The sequence below is a fragment of the Prionailurus viverrinus genome, chromosome B3, assembly GCF_022837055.1.
Source record: "Prionailurus viverrinus isolate Anna chromosome B3, UM_Priviv_1.0, whole genome shotgun sequence".
In the NCBI taxonomy this organism is placed as follows: domain Eukaryota; kingdom Metazoa; phylum Chordata; class Mammalia; order Carnivora; family Felidae; genus Prionailurus; species Prionailurus viverrinus.
Window position 1 is genome coordinate 14,500,198 of NC_062566.1, and position 19,697 is coordinate 14,519,894.

General features: G+C 51.0%; 1 protein-coding gene across 1 annotated transcript in view; it reads left to right on the forward strand.

Moving 5' to 3' along the window:
* The first annotated feature begins 1,753 nt into the window (after positions 1-1,753).
* ALDH1A3 (aldehyde dehydrogenase 1 family member A3) overlaps positions 1,754-19,697 on the forward strand; it is a 39,243-nt gene continuing 21,299 nt past the window's right edge. The window contains exons 1-7 of the mRNA XM_047863092.1: positions 1,754-1,961; positions 7,032-7,136; positions 9,096-9,236; positions 13,606-13,735; positions 14,499-14,560; positions 16,789-16,917; positions 18,473-18,586. Coding sequence (XP_047719048.1) covers positions 1,863-1,961; positions 7,032-7,136; positions 9,096-9,236; positions 13,606-13,735; positions 14,499-14,560; positions 16,789-16,917; positions 18,473-18,586 — 780 coding nt within the window. The 5' untranslated portion in view covers positions 1,754-1,862. The remainder of the gene's footprint in view (positions 1,962-7,031; positions 7,137-9,095; positions 9,237-13,605; positions 13,736-14,498; positions 14,561-16,788; positions 16,918-18,472; positions 18,587-19,697) is intronic.

The window sequence follows — 19,697 nt, forward strand, 5'->3', positions numbered from 1 at the left end:
CCTGGCACAAGTGATTTAAGTTCAACCACCCAGAGTCCCACAGAAACTCCTGGAATGAGAGTTCTGTTTAGAGAGTTTCTCAAACTTGCAGCCTTTGTCGTGCTTGGTGCACCCACCAGCCTTGCACCAAGCACGACAAAGGCTGCAAGTTTGAGAAACTCTCTAAACTGGGGCCTGGGTCCCAGTGCAGGGAGAATGTGCTGCCAGGACCCTGCAGGCCTTCCTGGGCTCAGCATCCAGCCAGGGGCCCTGACATGAGACATCCACCCACAGTTGTCCAAGAGCTGAATGGGGGCCATGGGGCCAGTCAGGCAGGGCAGGGAGCCCAGGGACTGGGAGGAGCATTGCTCCCCGACGCCTCAGTGTTCATGAGCCTGGCATTGAAGACAGACTCACTGATGTGGGTTGGCCCTAACCCACAGAGGGGACCCATTATCCCTTTCCCCTGCATCACCTGTGTGTTCTAACCCATAACAGCATTGGACCCTTTCACCCCCAGAGGGCAGGTGTTCTGATGATCAGTTTGTAAAAGCTTAAAAGTTTGTTTACTCCACTATTCAGAAGGACACACAGTAACACTGCAGTGAGGAAAGGGAGAGGGATGCTGAGACCCGCCAAACCAACAGAGCATCAGGACATCAAGACACCAAGGAGTGCCGCCATTTCCGGTCTCCCCGTTGAGATTACTCACAGAAGGAAATGGACTGAGGGGCTGAGCCTAACTGGAGATTAAACCACTGCTTTTGTTGCTGAGTTCATGCCCCACATCATTGTTCCAGAAACCCGAGGTATGACAAGCATGAGAAGCCACTTCCATGTCTCAGATGGGGCCCGGGGCAAGTCCCTGGGGTTGGTGGAGCTTTTCCCAACGGGCAAACCAAGGGGAGACGAATATGCCTCGGCTTCCCTGGGAAATCAGGAGCAACCTACCAGACAACCGCCCAACTCTTAAAACACAAAGCTGCAAAGATCTGATGTGATTTCTCTCTTTGTTACTTCATTCTTTTAAATTGAGGTATAATTTATGCATCCGAAAAGTCCAGGGCCCCTGCTGCAGGGCGGTCCGCGCCTGTTAAGGACAGAGGCCCAGCTCGCCAGAGGAAGGGCTAAACGATTTTCTTGCCTTCTGGCCCTCGGCCTGTGAAGCCCCAGGGCCGCGGGGAAAGTCCTGGCCATCTGGGCCAGCAGGGCCCAGGAGGCTGTCCCAGCAAGGGGCCGAGTGGGGCGCGGCGGGCGTCTGTCCTGAGAGCGGGGACCTGGCGACCGGACTCCAGGCCCAGGCACGTGGGCAGCGAAGCGGGGCGGCCCCGTGGGGCGCCCCGACCCCGGACGCGGCTCAGGCCCCGAGGCGGGGGGGACGCGCATTCCCGGAGCGCGGCGCGCCGACCGAAGTCAGCCGAGTGCGCGGAGCGGCGGAGGGCAGGGGGCGGCAGGTGCGGCGGAGAGAGCTCGCCCGACTCGGGGAAAGGGCCGGGCGCTGTGGCCCTGGCGCCCCCGCTCCCTACCCTGGCCCGCTGCGGGAGCTCTGGCACTTCCGGGGCCCGGTGGCTCTTCGGGGGAGCTCCTCCAAGGGCAGCCTCCGGGGCGGGGGAGCGCGCGCGGCGCGGTGGCCGGGCGGGGGGTGGCCGGGCTCCCGCAGGGGCGGCGGGCGGGGTGGGGTGAGGCGGGCCGGCCCCCTCCCCTCCCGCCCGCCCTCCCTTCCTCCGGTCCTGCAGCCAATTAGACGGCCCCCTTGGGCGGGAGGCGTGGGTCGCTCCATAAAGCGGCGCGGAGCTGTCACCCCGCGAGCAAGCTGCGCACCATCCAGGCCGGAGCCAGCGCCGCAGACTCGGGCGCCTCGGGCCAGGGAGCGCAGAAGAGCCATGGCCACCACCAACGGGACCGTGGAGAACGGGCAGCCGGACAGGAAGCCGCCTGCCCTGCCGCGCCCCGTCCGCAGCCTGGAGGTCAAGTTTACCAAGGTAAGGTGGGCGCCCATCCCACCCGACGGTCGCCTGGCTCTGAGCTGGGCTGTCCGGCCCGGGTGGCGGGGATGCGGAGCCAGCAGGCCGGGAGCCCCGCCGCTCCGCTCCGAGGGTGCTGGGCGCTGCGGGCGGCGCGCCTTCAGTCGAGTTCGCCCAGCGTTCCCGCGACCGGAGCCTCTCCGCTTGGGTCGGGCCCTCTCCAAGCGGCGTCCGGCGCAGGACCTCCCGGGAGCGAGCGCGTCCACCGCGCATCCCGAAGGCGACTCCGCGATCTGCCGTCCCAGACGGGCCCTCGGGCGGCGGGGCTCAGCGCTTTAAGCCACCGAGCCTGGCGAGGGAGGCTGCGCAGCGCCCGTGCGGCTCCAGGCTGCCACCGGCGCGGCCCCGACGTGCCCTTGCAGGGCCCGCTTTGAAGGCGAGTGGAGGTGCGGGCCGCGGCCCCTCGGGCCGGCCCGTCTCCCGCAGACCCTGCGACAAGGTTTCCGGGGACGAACGGGCCACGCTTTGGGAGGGTCAGAGGGTGCCTGAGAACACCGAGAGTTGGTCACGGAGCTCGCGCTGCACTGGGAACCCGCCACTTGGAGACTCCAAAACCATGTCATCGGGAGCCAACTGGAGAGACGTCGTACCTTCCGAGCCTCGCCTACCTGGCTTACCAGCAGAGCGAGGGGAAGTAGGAAGGTGAGCCCTGGTGAAACTGCCTTGGAGCCCAGAAGCACTGGTGCTGACAGACGGAGAATGTGTTCCCGAAGGTCTCCGAACTGGGCCTGGGAAGCCGCGCTGGTGGCAAGGCCCCGCCGCACCCCGTGGAGTCTCTGCTGGTTTGCGCCGGGCTGGGAGGCCGGGCGTCTGCAGGGCGGTGAGATCACCTGCCTAGGGCAGAAAGGAAGATGGCGAGGCCTGGAGAGCCGGCCGCGGAGGGCTGCCGGGAGCGCGTCCCGTGGGAGGACACGGAGAGGCTGTTTGGAGGCCGTGGACACGGGGAGCGCTGCAGGGTCGCAGGCCGAGAGCCTCCGTTGGCATCTCTTTCCCCAGCTTCCCTCCTTTTTATTTTTTAATTTGCATCTTATCCCTAGCCCCCAACTCCAGCTGACACAGCACTTAGAAAATTCCCCCAACAATTTTACTTTCAAAAGTAGCAATTATGCCTCTCAAATAGTTTTAATCAAGCGGAGAAAGTTGTAGGCCACTATGTGTGGCCTTCAGATTTGGGTCTCTTGGCACTTAATGTCGGCTCTGCCTCAGATCACATGACATTTAAATTAACTGTTTTCAGAGGGCTCTGTAATCAGTGGAGACACTTCACCATAAACGCTGGAGATTATTTTTAATGTAGTTTCCGTAAGTAGTATCAGCTTTGGAGCGAAAAATTCCACCACACGCTCTGGGAACATAAGAATAGTACCTACGTCTTTGTAGATCGTTAACACTGCTGGTGCTTGCTTGCCTGTTGGTGGTGGTGACGTTTGGTTTTATTTTTGTTTCGTAAGTTTTGGGCTTTTTTTAAAGGAGGCAGAACCCAGAAATCACCTATGTTATTGTCCTTTTTCTTTCTGCCTTTTTGAGTCCTATCAGAACAAGGAAGCCACATGGAATGTTTCTTTCTCTGCGATTCTTTATGGCCCTTTACAAGTGTATATAGAGAAGGATCTTAGAAGATTCACAGAGCGGCCAGTCTGTTGTCTTGCTGGGCAGCCCCTTTTTCTTAGTGGAACAGAGCAGGGTATGTGATTAAGGCTGAGAAGAGATGGGGAGGGGGAGGCTCCAAAGAACCTGGAGACTTAGGGGCTCCCGGGTGATGATGGCTGCTGTGGCCTGATGTCAGGCCACTGTACTCTCCTTCCCTGTGGAGGGTAAGGCCTCTGCCTGTTTTGTCTTTGCAGACCCACCACCACAGAGGCCTACTGCTAGCACCTGCAGGGCCCAGGCAGCCTGTGTGGTGGTGGCTGAGAGACAGCAACCCTGGAGAGCAATGCTGAGGGAGCCTCTGGCTGGAGAGACAGCAGAAGGGGCCTAGGAAAGAAGCAGGAGACACAGAATTGCAGAATCCATCGAGGCCCGGGGCAGGCGGTGGGGAGGGGTGCAGTGTGTGAGCCAGTAAAGGCCGGTTATTTTTCAAACCTGACTCATGGTACTTCTTGCTAATGGAAGAAATGGCGGGTCTGAGCCCCAGCCTTGGGGGTGCCATTTCCTAGGGTAAGGCCAGTTTCCAGAAGGACGACCTTGTCGGAACTTCCTCATTTGTTCTCCCGTTTTAACACTGGGCTCTGCTATGTGACCCTGGTGTGGGGGAAGGATCCCCTTGGGCACCCCCTCCCAGATTCAGAGGATACCAAGCTCTTTCACTTCAGGGGGACCTTTTCTTCCCTTATAAAATTTCTTCCGGTAACAGAGATTCTCCTTAAGAGTTTCTGGTTCACTAAAATTCCCATTTTTATGATCTCTTTTGTGAAAAATAAACTGCCCTCAACTCTCCTTTTCTGAAAACATACTCCTCTGAGTTTAGCCGAAGTCCAATGGAAGTTACTGTAAATGGCGCCAGCACACCTCCCTTGCACGACCCCCGTCTTCTCCACCCGGGACCCAGGTCTCCTCAGAGCAGCTGTGGTTTTCCAGCTCAGTTCGGAGAACACGCCTTTCTTCTTCAGGAAATTTCGAGTTCGCCTACAGCTTGGTGTAACAATTTCATACCTCTGTGAGGTTTATTTGATACCAATTCACAAGTGGAAGAGAACATTTTTTTTTTTCTGGAGACTTTCTCCTTATTTGGGGCTCAAGACAATACAGGCAGCATAATTGGTAAGCCACACTTACTGACCCCTTCTTTATTTGTGTTTTTGTTTTGTTTTCGTGGAGAGAAAATCAACAGTTAGAAACCACTTCCAAGATTACTTTACTAGTGTAGCAGGAAGAAAAAAAAATCTTGCTAAATTGGCAACATTGTGATGGGAAAATATGGTCAAAGTTGAGGAGTCTGAATGTTGTTGTTGTTGTTGTTGTTGTTGTTGTTGTTTTTTAAGTTGCTGGTTAGGAGGGACTACAGACCAATGTCATGACCGACCAAGTAATTTTTTTTTTTTTTGGAGGCACATGCTTGGAGATGAAGTATAACAGACATCTGATCGTTGCAATCTGTCTCCATCTTCCTTATTTATATTCTCTTCTACCGTCTTCTCATTTCCCTCCCCCTTGGAATTGATACCAGGAAGGACCCAGAATCAGCAGTTTTCACTAACAGTCTCTATTTGCTAACCCACGAAATTTCATCTTCCGACAAATGCCCCCCCCCCGCCCCGCTCTGGCTCTGCTTTCGTCCCTGCGCTAACTGAACCCCTCTTCCCCACTTATTAATTTCTCGCTGTTACCGAGTGATTGCTCGCTGGATGGCAAAAGTGAACGCTTGGATTTGGTTTCAGCTGGAAGAATAAACCTGTAATTGTAGCCTGGCTTATTCCACGTGCTTCCCTGGGGGCCTGGCCTCATGTTGAAGAAGCTGAGCTTCCAGAAGTCAGACAGGCACGTCCTACAGGCAAGGGATGCCCCCAGCCCTGGATTCCACATGGGGGACAAGGTGCCTCTCTGCCCACCTGCCCCGGCAAGAGTTGGCCTTCTGTGCTTTGTCCCCGCCATGATGAGACTTCCCCGCTTTCAGAGAGAGTTACCAAAATGGTCTTCCCCCAGCAGCTTCGCAGAGCGCGCTTCCTTCTCAGTGAGCTTTGGAATTTTTACAGCAGAGTCCAGGACAGAGACCGTAATCAAGCCATGCACAAGCTGGATGAGATGTCGCTCTGCTTGCCTATCATCACTGGGGAGTCAAGTGTACCTAATGAATAAAATTCACAGCAATTGAAAATAGCCCTTGGAGTGACACAATTCTTTGAAAATTAATGAAAGGGAAGCAAAAGATACGCATATAGATGTAGAAACGGACTTTGATAAGCTAGCTTTGTACCTAGAAATTATTGATGGAAATGCTTCTAAGGTGTCTTACCACGTCTGTGACTGGGGTCTTTGTGACGCCATGATGGGCTGTGATGACAAGGCTGTCCCAAGCTGGTACAGCAGCAGATCATCTGTCCTCTCTGGGTTACGGGGGCCTCCACGCTGTCAGAACGTGTTTTGTATGTTAGCTGTCACCTCTGTTCCTCATTCCTTTCCCAAAGCCCTCTCTTTTAATGTGGTGCTTTTTTAAGGTAGTTAGCAGCTAGAGTAAAGTAAGAGTAAATAGTACATACATTTCAGCGTGGGAACTTTGTGAATTCCTTTTCGTGTGCTCATGATGTCTTTTTATTTTTAACATCCTTCTTCTCGGTTATGTTCTAGGTAATTGAGGCCCCGAGCTAAATGATTTCTGTGGGTTAATTCCTTGGTTCTAGATATAAATGACTATTTGCTACATCTTTTCATATAACCAGACCATTTCCTAACCCAGATATTTATCTTTGTATTCCAACACTGGCTTTTATCAAGCCCAACATGAACATAGACATTTTAAAGAGAATGGGGGAGGAGTGCCAATGTACGTTTAACAAAGATTAGGGATTATGGTAAGATCCTTGTAGAAAGCCAATTCCTTGGCAATCTGGCTGGGGGTTTCCGCAAGAAGGAGGCAGAAGGGAGTGCTCACTGCCGACCTACCCTTCGGGGGTAGGTGATTCCTTGGCACTTATAGGTCCAAACCTATTTAGTCTTCGCCCAAACTCTATGAGGGTGTTGGATTTAACCTATACCCGCTAGCCATTCTTCCATGAATCCATATTAATCCTTTTTAAAAAGAGAGAGACAACATTTTAGAAAAATTCTAAATGACTTTAGTTTCATTATGACAAAAAGTAATTCTCTGAGAATGCATTAGAAGTTAGGAGACTTGGATTCTAATTCTGAGGGTGCTCCGGGGTGGGCGTGGGACTCCACCTCCCCTCCAGGTCTCATCTATAAAGGGGTGGGCGGGTGGGTAGGTGGCAGGGGGGTGGGGAAAGGACAAGACATTACCTAAGGTCCTCAGCATGTTGGAATGATATGATTTTGATTTAACCCTAATGCATTACAACTTCCTTTCCTGGTTAGATATTCATCAACAATGAATGGCACGAATCCAAGAGTGGAAAAAAGTTTGCCACATATAATCCTTCAACTCTAGAAAAAATATGTGAAGTAGAAGAAGGAGATAAGGTGAGTGCTCCACCTACCCCCCCATCCCCCAAGTAATTAAATTGCCGATAATTAAAGGATAAGGAGGCAGTTTGGCTCAGTTGTAAGAAAGAACGGGCCTGTCCTCCGGGTACGACCTAAGTTAGCTGCTTCCCAGACACATGGCCCAGAATGGGATCAATTAGGGACAATCCACTGCAAACAGTCACTCTCCTTTGATAGATGTTTCCCCATCTATAAGGATGACCTCAGCTTTCCTCAGCACAGGGATAAAGGAAAGGTTTTTATCAATTATTTGAACCTGGAGACATTAAAGAATCTTTCCAGAAAGCATTTCCGGCTGGTGTGTTTCACCCAAATGCAGCATTCTGGCAGGAGACACTTAAAAAAAAAAAAAAGACTTGAAGGGAAAAAGACTCAGTGGCCAGATTTCTCTTCTGCCAGAACCTGAAATGATCATGTAAAGCTATAGTCTTTATAACTATTTAAAACAACTATATAACCGTAAAACTATATAATTATGCATATATATCTATGTCTTCTGGATGTGTCCTTGATACGTTTCAAAGCCGGAAAGTATCTTTTAAATATATGTGCCATTAGAAGAAATGTTGAAGGTAAAGCTTTCCTAAGGAGGGAAGGGAAATTGAAACCTCTCCTCCACCACTAGAGTAATCATCTGATGTTCTTATAAGCGTATGGGTAATGTCGAATGTGGACAGGGTGAAAGACATGTGTAAAATAGGCTTGAATTTGATCCCACCAGTAATAGTTCTGTGCCAGGCAGGAAATACAGACCCTTCTATGTGTAGTGCTTCAGGCTAAGCTGTATTTACAAAGATAATAGCATCGGGAATCTCGTCTTTATATGATGTCAGTACATGGGGTGGCTGGGGTGTGGGGGCACAGAGCAGGATTCCCAGTGGGTGATTCCCAGGTGCATCATTACACAGGAATCAAGGAGGAGAATGAGATCCCTGCCTCAGGCTCTGGCTTTTCTCTTGGTCTGGGTGAGTGCTCTGAGCCCGTGGAATCAGAGGCTGTCCTGTCCCCTGTGCCTGGAGAGGCTCTGGCTCCCAGAGCCTGGAACAAGGAATTCAAAGTCATAATATCTCCTTTGCCCAAGTTTTCAGTGGCCTCCAAGCATGCTTTGGAGACAGAGAATCTTGGTGGTGTCCCCCTCTTGATTGCATCTGGCATCACCTTCCTAGGGAAATGAGGCTCTGAGGGGCCTGGGGGATGAGCTTTTGCCCATCAGCAATCAGAGCCTTGAACTCATTTTCCTGAAATAAGAATGGGTGGCCTTAAACAACTCTAAATAATTCTCACCTCCTTTCTTTTACGAAGAAGTTTTGATTATAATTCTATGGGTGCACAGAAAATCCAGTTCCTTGTCTATAAAATGGTGCAATACTTCTGCCCCCAGGGGGGTAGGTGAGGCTGAAGGGAGAGAAAAGTTCCAGATCCTCCCCGTCTGTGGACTTTTCCGATGTGATCAGTTCCCAAGAAGCACTCCTGCCCCATTCTCACTATGGGACCAGAGTCCTCAGCTTGAATACAATGCCAAGCTAAAATAAAAAGACAGACATTTCCCCACCTAATTGAATAACTGCAGGAGTGTGTGTCCAGACTGAGCTAGCAAGTGGAAAAATCTTTTCCTACTTGGGTCACCAAGAAAAATAATTAAGGTCGGTAGTTTTAGAAACTATTTTAAAACGCTTTTATAATCAGAAGGATGGTTCATGCTTGGCCATTGTGGGAATCTTGAAAAAGACCTAAGATGTAAAGAAGCAGAAAGTCACACTGAAGCCCCGAACAGGTCCAGAGATTTGAAACGTAGCTGCCATTTTCCGATTGCCACCAACCCCCTTCCTCTGCTTGTGTGATGGAGGCAGGTCTCTGCTGTTCTCCGGAACGGACAGCTGAGTTCTCCCAAAATGCAGTCACAGCAAAAGATGATACACTCACTCTGGTTTTCAGCCCGACGTGGACAAGGCAGTGGAGGCCGCACAAGCCGCCTTCCAGAGGGGCTCCCCGTGGCGCCGCCTGGATGCGCTGGGCCGTGGCCGGCTGCTGAATCAGTTGGCTGACCTTGTGGAGAGGGACCGCACCGTCTTGGCTGTGAGTACGCGCGCGTCGGCGGGCAGGTGTGGGACGACTGGCTGGCCTCACAGAGGGGGCCTGTCCCCCACGGAGTGTGGGGGAGACCCAGGGCACTGGTTTTGTGTGGAAGTGGATGTGTTAGGCCCTTTGAGGTATGGCTCTCTGGCAGTAGGCACGTGTCCACGCCCTCCGCCATCACCTGTTTGGTTTTGAAGTCAGACTGTTGCCCCCTGAAGTTCACATTCGGGACCAAGAAGTTGCCTGAATGCAGTTCAGCTGCGTTGGCGGTTCCCAGACTCATAGTCACAGCCAGCCAGATGAGCTAGGCCATATCCTGGCCCTGCACCTGTATGTTTATGACATTAACTTTTTTTTCACATGAGATCTCTTTCAAAGTTAAGTTTAACTTCCTCCTAAGTGACAATACCCATGACATTACAGATTTAATGTGCTGGTGTATATATTTTTTGAATTATTTATTAAGATAAATGTTGCCATTCAACATAGAAAAAACTGTTCCCCATGACTTAAAAATCAATTCAGATCCCACCTCTGCCACTTGCTAGCTGCGTGGCTTTGGACAAGTTGCTTTACTTCTCTGAGCATATATTTCTTTGTGGAAGATATCAGTAAGAATTGTATTTAAATGTTGTGAGATTGCTCCATTTAAAATCCTTAGCAGAGGTCCTGGCATGCAGTAATCACTAACTAGATGACAGGTATTATTGGTAACAGCATTCCTCATAAATAATGCTGCACACCCAGCTCTATACCCTCCTGGCCAGTAATTTCTAGTAATCTTAGTTCTGCTGCTGCTGCAAAATGGGTACATGAATTCCGCCCACCCCATGAGGTAGGGCTGCTCCAATCAGACCAGACTGTGAAGACAATTATAGGTTGTAAATGCATTATTCACAGGGGTCCTAAGACCTTCCTTTAGTCTTGCAATGAGTGAGCAGAGGAAATTTCAGGGCCATCTCCTGCCTTGAGGTCCTCTGCACCCTCCACATGCTGCCCTCCTATGGCTTTGACTCCTGTTTAAAACTTGCTCCAAACCTTGAGGCCCAGTTGGTAGGGGAGAAAAATCTCCTTTTCAGCCTCTGATTTGGAAAAATGGTTCTTTCCTTTCTTGATCGGGTGTCTGGAACGAGCCATAGAATATCTACCGTCATGGAGAACAGCGTCATCCAGGACACTGAGATTGTTTTTGTCCCTGGATGTGTGTTTTGGGGGTGGAGGGCTCAAGAACCCTGCATCTCAGGTCCTGCTCTTAGGTGCAATGCCCAGAGGGTGTGTCTGCACAGAGACCTGAGCTCTCCTTCCTTCCTTCCTTCCTTCCTCCCCAGTCGGCCCTTGCCCGGCATGTGTGCCCCAAATCTGGGTGAGGGGTGGCTCCCTCTCAAGGTCAGCGTTTCTGTCCGAGGAGCCTCTGGTTTCTTCCTGCAACGAAAGCCAGCCTCAACTCTCAAGCTGCCAGACTGGCTTTTTCAAAAACATTTCTGTTTTCACCCAGCATGAGCTCATCAGTCTGCAATGTCCGTGGGGACTAATAGCAGGCGGGAGAGGATGTGCCCTGGGCACCCCTCCCCACCCTGTCCTCAACTGTCAGTATCGTCTTAAGGAGCAGTGGCCATAGAACCACCTTCGCCGGCAGCCCGCCCCACGGGCCCAGCAGGACTGGGTCGTGATAGACGGAGCGAGTTGCCTGTGCTGTCGGGACCTGGCTGTGCACGAGAAACAAGATCCGGCTCTTTGCCACATCGTGAAAGGAACAAGAGAATTAGTGGGAAATATGTTTTTCAAACCAGGACCACATCATAGGAAAATACCCTCACCCTCCACCTTGATATAGTTTTCTTGCATTTTCATGCAGCGTAGTGCTTCTTTCCATCATGTTCTCTTGCCGGCTCAGTGGTTTTGACAGAGCTACGTATTTACTTCTGTGTTCAATGTTTAGAAACAGATGTGGGCGATCCGGCAGCCCCAGCTTTCTCCCCCTTCCTGAGGCACCTGGGGCCGAGACTCTGGCTCTGTGGGTGCTCTCTCTGGAAGCGCCCCAAATCGGGGCCCTCCCTGTTGACTCTCTTTTCAACCCAAGCCCCATTTCTGGGCCTCCTCATTTTAAGCCTTGGAATACTGACTTGAGTGAAGGGACAGGTTCCTTCGCACTTTGCCTCATTCTTTAGTATCTGAAGGTTACGATGCATTCGTTTTTCTGAAGGCATATTTTTCTCTTAAAATGTTAGAGGAAGTAAACGCAAGAGCGGCTGCGGTTCACTCCTGGTCCAGCCACAATAACTGTTTACAAGTCCCAATCAGTAGCTAACACTTGATATCTCAGGTTCAACCCCTTACACTCATCTGCGATTCTTTTTCTTTTTCTTTTTCTTTTTTTTAACGTTTCAAAAGAATTTCATGTCTAAACCTATTATGACCCTGGTTTTGCTTGGACAGATTCCATAAAACCAACCTGGCAAATTCATGTCATCCCTCTGGGAAGCAAAGTGGCCCAAGTTAATAGTGACAGCTAGCCGATGCTTGCTGAATCCTCACCATGTACCAGGCCTGTGTTGGGCACTTGGCCTGCACATTCATTATCCCGTTTCAGAGATGAAGATACTGAGGCCCAGAGAGGTTAGGTAGCCTGTGCAAGGTTATCCAGCCAGAGGAGGTAAGCCAGGACTGGAGGCAGGACTTCCCTACCATGGTACGCCATAGTCTTCTGCCTTTCTCCTCCTTGTCCCATCCCAGAAAAAGGCCAAGAATGATTCCCTCATTCCATCGACAGATATGCAGATGCCGTCAGGAGTAGGCCCGTCCTGGACTTTGGGACGTTATTTGCAATGCTTGGGTCTCCTGTGGGAAGATAAAAGTTTCAACATGGAATTGATAGGAGCGTAAGGGACGGCACACTGGATCTTACGTTGGCCTCACTTGGTCCCTGAACAGCATCCGCTGGGGGTGGGACACACCCCAGACCCAGACCAGCCCTGTCATCTTCAGCAACTCACAGTCCTCTCTCTTCAGTGTCCCCAAGTAAGGATTGCCCAAAACGAAGCCTCCCGAAAGGAAGATGATCATGATCATACAGCTGTCACCGGCAACAGTTAACATGGCACTTCCTGTGGGCGGGCCCTGCTGTAGCCCCCCCCACTAGCCCCATGAGACAAGTACTACTATTAGTAGTAGTTATTAGTATTATTGTTATTATTATTATGATTATTCTCATTTTACAGATGAGGCAACTGAGGCAGAGAGGGATTCAGGGGCTCGCAGCTCAGCAAGGGAAGCGGTTGCTCCTGTTTAGAAATGCTTGGAACCCCAGTTCTGACAGAGCTGCCCCGAGCACCCTGTGTGGCCATTCTCCAATCTTCCCAGATGCAAATGACCTCAGGAGTGGTCACTATGCCGGCTAGAAGTTTGATGCCCTGAATTCAGTGCCACTGACCCACTAGGTGACCTTGGGTGTCACCTGGCTCCATTAGCCGTGGTGTCGGCACCTCAACGTGGGAACACAGGTGTCAAGCTCAGAGATGAGGCACACACAGGTGCACGTGGAGGGGGCCTCTCTTCCCTAGTAAGTCACCCTCTCACTGCATCGACGCTAAAATGAGAATCCAGCCCCAGGCTATGTGTCAGGGTGGCCACTTCCTGCAGAGATGGATGAATGGATGACAGGCGGTCTCAGCGCTGGACTCAACTGGGGCCGCTTGTCCAAGGGACAAAGAGGTTCTCTTAAACCCCGGCTGGAAATAGAAAAGAATCCGGACCATTGAGTGGCTGCGCACTCGCCCTGGGTAATCACCTCCCTCACTGCCAAGGGCGAGCCTGCTCCCTTCCGACCGACGGCGCATCCGGCTTGGGCAGCCCAGTTGGGGAGGACTGCGCCTTTGGCTGGTGGCACTACCCTTTGGGGCTCTGTCACTCTTTCCACAGCCACTAGGGTCAGCCTAGCCAAGAAAGAAGAACCGCATCCCCCCTTTTGTCAGAGGAAAAGCCTAACCTTCCAGGAGCTTCCCGGGAAATGCACAACGTGTGGCCAGGTCACAGAGCGAGACAACTGTGCTCCAGACAGAAGACCAAATGCTACCGTGTCCTCCTTCCCAGTGAGGCTCCAGATCAGACTTCTATCCACTGTCCTTCACGGGGACACCTGCCCATGCTCTGGCCAGCCCCCCCAGATCGAGGTGTTTTGAAGGGAAAGAAATCCTCGACCGTCTGAGATAGGTCTTATGGGAAATGTGTGTCTTGCTTTCTGAAGGGACACACAGAACATTGCACACACAGTGTTCTAGGGCTGTGCTCTCCTCCCCTGTCCCCTGTCTTTAACAGCCCGACAGCCAAAAGGGAAACTATGTCTAAAATAGATGCTGTCTTCATGTTGCAGACCCTGGAAACAATGGACACAGGGAAGCCATTCCTTCATGCCTTTTTCATCGACCTAGAGGGCTGTGTGAAAACCCTCAGATACTTTGCAGGGTGGGCTGACAAAATACAGGGACGGACCATCCCCACAGGTGAGCCAGCACAAGACTCCTAGCCTCATCTGGGCCTTCTGGGGGCCCTGTCTTCTCGTCACTCTAGGTAGCCTCTTCATAGCACCCCTGGTTTCCCCTTCAAGGCGCCTTCCCTGTCCCCAAAGGAAATAGTGCTGTGCTGATTTCTTCTCTTAAGGAGTTTTTTCTTTTTTAATTCTTTTTTTAATGTTCATTTATTTTTGAGAGAGAGAGAGAGAGAGACCACACGCTCGTGCGAGCTAGTGGGAAGGAGACACAGAATTGGAAGCAGGCTCCAGGCTCTGAGCTGTCAGCACAGAGCCCGACTCGGGGCTCAAACTCACGAACCGTGAGATCATGACCTGGGCCAAAGTCGGAGCTTAACCGGCTGAGCCACCCAGGCACCCCAAGGAATTTTACTTAAAAAAAAAAAAATGTTTACTTATATTTTAGAGAAAGAGAGCATGAGTGGGGGAAGGGCGGTGGAGCAGTGGATCCAAAGCAGGCTCTGTGCTATAAGCACAGAGCCTGATTTGGGGCTTGAACTCATGAACTGTGAGATCATGACCTGAGCCAAAGTTGGATGCTTAACTGACTGAACCCCACCTAGGCACCGCCCCAGGAAGTTTGCTTTTAAAATTGAGTTCAAAATCACTTCTTTATAGACTAGACAAGACTTGGAGCTGATCCCATTGTGGGCTTCTGGGTTTCTTGTTGTTTTGCTACGTAAAATCCTTAACCTAGATTAATCCCAGTGTGTTCTCATCCATGTAACCTCTTCCAGATGACAACGTTGTATGTTTCACCAGGCATGAACCTATAGGTGTGTGTGGAGCCATCACTCCGGTAAGTATGATGACTTTTCTGGATAGATCCATGTAGATCCCGCCCCACTCCCCTGTAGCCTTTGGAACCTGTTTCTGATGTGTTTTGATTTTATCACATCAGCATTAACTGAGCATTTGCTCTGTGGCATGGAGTTCAGTGCTTTAGAGTTATCAGGATAGATTAGATCCCGCTCCTGTTCTCAAGGGGCTGACCCCAGGAGCACAAGAGAAGGCACCATGGATTCCAAGCAGAGGGCTCAGGAATAGCAGGCTTAGCCTAGAGCAGTGGTTTCATAAGCCAGCCTTGAAGGATGAGAAAGAGTGGTTCAATAGGAAAGTGGGTTTTCTAAGCAGCAGGAATAGCCTGAGTGAAGGTGTAGGGTTGTCTGGGCTACTTGGAGGGCAAGGACAGCTGGTGAGGCCACACTTAGATGGGGACAAAGTGAGGAAGAGGAAGTGTACACATCAGGTGGTGTAGACCCAGTGGGCTGTGGCTGCCAAGGGCCTGGGACTGTATTCACCGTGCAGTGGGGAGCCTGGCAGGAGCCAGGGAATGTGGTAATGCTGCCCATCTGTTGGAGGAAGCCCCGGGCCACTGCAACACCAGGGTGGGAGGCTGGGCAGACAAGTGACAGTGTACGGAGAGGATTGGAAATGTGCTCCCAGGGACGAAGGAGATATGTGCATTCAGCAAATGGTCGAGAGTCCACTGTGTGCCAGGCATGGCACCAGGGTACCAGGTACTGAAGACCTGAAGGAAAAGGGTCCAGCCCTTGTCCCTGAGAAACTTGCAGGTCACTTAAAAGGCTGAGGGGGGTATCCCCGCCAAGAAAATGATAAGACAGGAAATATTTGAGGACCTAGAAGAAGCATGGATTTGAAAGCTCCTAAGGACATAGAGTTGGTGGAGTTCAGTGGCTGATCAGAGGTTGGGGGTGAGTCCTGGCTGGAATTGGGTGGATCGTGTTGCTGGTTGATTTGAGGAAGACGGGGGGAGAAGTAGGTTTGGGTGGAGTGAAGTGAAAGATGAAGGTAAGTCTGGGCAGGTGAGGCAGAGGGGCCAGTGGGTCCCATCAGGCATTTGCGTATTTGGGTCTAGAGCTCAAGAGAGAGGTGAGGGTTGGAGCTACCCACGGGCAATGGTCAGGACAAAGGTGTTCCCACCAATCAAGGTGGGAGGGGGGTCATCCAATGAGGGGTTGTAGAGTGACAGGAGAGGACCTGGGGCCAAATCCCAAAGACTATCAGGGGGTCCCACTGAGAAGTCTGAGCAGCAAGGGTCAAGGGCATCCCAGGAATGGAATACATTCCCAGACATTGATCATTCCTGTGATCAATGGGGTCACCTCCTTCCTTGAAATTAAACAAGACAGAAACACAGCTGTTAGATTTGCTCACCAACAGTGCTGTCGGGAGATTTGGGTGCAGTGGAAGCCCCACTGCTGGGGCTTACAGGAGGGGACCTGGGCATGTGGGCACAGCTCTGCCAAGAAGCTTCGAGGAGAGGGAAGGGAGCTGCTGGAAGCAGTACAGGCCAAGTGAAGGTGTGGCTTTGCTTGTCAGATGGGAAAGAGGATGGTATTTGCATGCTAAGAAGTGGGGATCCAGGAAAGAGGGGACCCCAACCATTAGGGGGTAAACCCAAAACAATACCATCATTTAGCCAAGCGTATCGACCCTTGGGAACTGAGATCTTATGTTTGTTGTCTATGGTAGGAATTCCAGACAGAGCTGGGGAAGAAATATATACATATAGCAGAAATACAAACATACAGCAGAGTCCTCTTTGCAAAGACTACCTATTAACATCTCCCAGAATGCAGTTTAGGAAGCACCGGGCAGGAATGAGTTTCTTTTTCATTTTAATGTTTATTCATTTATCTTTGAGAGAGAGAGAGAGAGAGAGAGAGAGAGAGAGAGTATGAACTGGGGAGGGGCAGAGAGAGAAGGAGAAAGGGAATCCCAAGCAGGTTCTGCACTGTCATCACAGAGCCCAATGTGGGGCTCATCTCAAGAACTGTGAGATCTTGACCTGAGCCGAACTCAAGAGTCAGGCGCTTTACCGACTGAGCCACCCAGGTGCCCCAGGAATGAAATTCTGATCATTGCCGTCCTGTGTTACCTCTTATGCCCCAAATCTAGACCCTGCGAAGCAAATACCCTTCGGGGAGGCATCGCGGGGCCTCCAGGACAGGGGAGCAGGGTGGATCTAGGCCCTCCCACCAGTTCCTCTGTGTTCTGTTGTAGTGGAACTTCCCTCTGCTGATGCTGGTGTGGAAGCTGGCCCCGGCTCTCTGCTGTGGGAACACCGTAGTTGTGAAGCCGGCGGAGCAGACCCCCCTCACGGCCCTTTATCTGGGCTCTCTGATCAAGGAGGTAAGGCATCCAGAAGAGAAAGACAATAGTGTGCGTTGTTGATAACATTCCCACTCCCAGGCACCAGGCCACCGGCACCAGATAATGCTGCCCCGTCGAGCTGGGCTGCGGGTGACAGTGCCAGCCTGCTCACAGCTGAGTGGGAGGGAAGGGCTTCTGTGTCTCACTTGGCAACTGTACATTCTTTCTCCTGCTTGCGGTCACTGAGCTAGAAGAAACTCTATTCCTCCCACTGATCCTAATGAGAATACTTAACTCTTATTATGGGTTCAAACCTATGGTTGAGGAGCAAATGTTGTGTCTAGAGAATTTGTAGGAGGGGCACTTGAGAGGGAGCCAAATATTTGGGGGTTCTTTTGTCCTTGCATTTGTGGCGTATGAAATGGTCTGGTTTTCTCCCGGAGGGACGGTCTTGCGGGCTCCCACGGAAGCGGCTGCCCCGAGCCGGGCCCACTCACCAGTGCTCTTGCTCTCCGACGACTGTCCTCTCCCCCGGGACAGCCACCGTTCCAGGAAATAAGCCGCCCAAAGAAACACCTCCTTCCAGACACACCTGGCAACATGCTTCAGTCCTTCTGTGCCCAGCTTGTATGCTGCAAAGAGGTTAAAAAAGAAACAGGAAGGGAAGAGGGATGGGAGAAAAGATCCATTCATGTCACTTCTCAGCTGGGCGAATACGACCAGGAAGCGTGACCTTTACCGCTTAGAAGTAAGGCTGCAGCAGCGGCCAGGAACTGACCAGTTTCCCACTTTCCTTTGACTGGTGATGTTGGACATGATTACATAATATTCATGAGACTGACAGAACTGGTAAAACACAGCCCCTAGGACAACTAAGACTCAAGCACCATGTCCTGAATTCTTCCCTTTTAAAATAATGTGTTTTAAGAGCATTAAATATTAAGTTAATTAAACATTTGTTAAATAGCATCCTCCCCCCCACCCCCCACCGACCTCATTCACTTGCGGTATTCTTGGTTAATAAAGAGGCCTCAGATGTGCAAAGCAGGAGGCATGAATGTGGAAGAGATGGCAGTCCCCACCTTGAGGACCTGCCAGTTCGGGGTGTGGCCTGAGAGCTTTGAGGGAGTGATTACACTGTTGCCATTTGGAACATTGATGAGGCGGGTTTAAAAAATGAAAAGCTGAAGGTCATAGAGGATATTTTGCAGGTGCCTCTGAGCCTTGGGGCTTGTGAGCAAGGTATCTCTCTTCTCCCAACACACACATAGACAGATACACACAGACACACTCATGCACACGCACAGAATGGTGCTCGGCTGTGGAGGTTCACCGCCGTTTTGGTCAGAGGCCCTTTTGGGTTATTAAGTGCTGCCTGGAAGGAAGGGTGTGCACCTCACCCTGGCCCAGCCCACACACTGGCCGCGTGGGGCTGGGCCCTGGGGTGGACGTATGACCCAGGCCCTGGCTTCCCAGTGAGGGTGCTGCTGGGCTCATGGGCATCCTACAGCGGTTGGCCTGTTGGCCCAAGCATGGTCTGTGGTAGACGCTGGTCCGTTGTCCTCCTCTGAATGCCACCTCAATTTCCATCCAGGTCGGATTCCCTCCAGGAGTGGTCAACATCGTGCCAGGATTTGGGCCCACGGTGGGAGCAGCCATGTCTTCTCACCCTCAGATCAGCAAGCTAGCCTTCACGGGGTCTACAGAGGTAACCTTCCTCACTGGCTGTGGGCAAAAGTAGCAGTCACTGCATGATCTGAGACCTGGGAACTTTTCCTTTGAGGAGCTGAACTATGGTTTATTATCCTTCTAAATATGACCGTGTTATTTAATACAGAACAATCAGTAAAAATAATAACATAATAATAAGTAAATAAATAAAGTCACTGGTCCAGTTTCCAAACTAAATAAATGTTTAATAGAACTCAGAAGGCTTAGAAGAAAAGATTGGTAGATAAGATAAAATAAAAATGTAAAACATCCAGAGGACAAACAACATCACAATTGAAGGGAAAGGATAAATAGCAAGCTGGGAGAAAACCAGTTATAATTCATGCAGCTCTCCGAGGCTTAAAATCCATAATATCCCTAAAAATCCAGGGGTGGGCAGAAAGCACACTGAATGATAAGACAATGGGTAATTCAGAAAAGAGAAACACCGAATGTCCAATAAGCTTGACCTAAGTTCCTGGTTTTGTCGGACATGCAAAATCCAATGAAATTCAGATTCTTTTTTTGTCCATCAGATTGGTAAAAATTGGAATCCAATATCATTGACGTTACCAGGAAATGGGCACTCACCCATCCCAGTACCAAGATGCAGGGCAATGTTGCAGCACTGACCACAAATTTGAAAGCGTCAAACTTGTGCTCCAGAAATGCCATTTCAAAGCAACTACTTACAGAAATATTCCCCGTATACTGTCAGGTATACGGTACCCATTCTGTACGCCGTGTTGCAGACCCTACAATAAGGAAAACTGTCCCGCTTCTGTGATTGAAGCACAAAAACGTGGGAAAGTATCTTCGGGACGATCGCACTGGTAAAAGCATGGGTGTGGAGAAATAGAAATCGTTCATAAGGGTACCCAAGAAATTCTCAATTGTGGCCACCTCTGGGCAGGTCCTGGGCCACAGGGTGAGGGGAGATGAGAACTTCCCCCCCTTTTAACTGACACACATATGCGTGTGGAATTATTTTTTAATATTTTGTCCTTGAGAAAGAACACTGAACACAGAATAAACAGAATAAACGCTGTCCGTGCAGTGAGTGTCTCCTTCCTCCCCCTAAGATTCGTCCAGCTCGGAGCCTGAGAGGG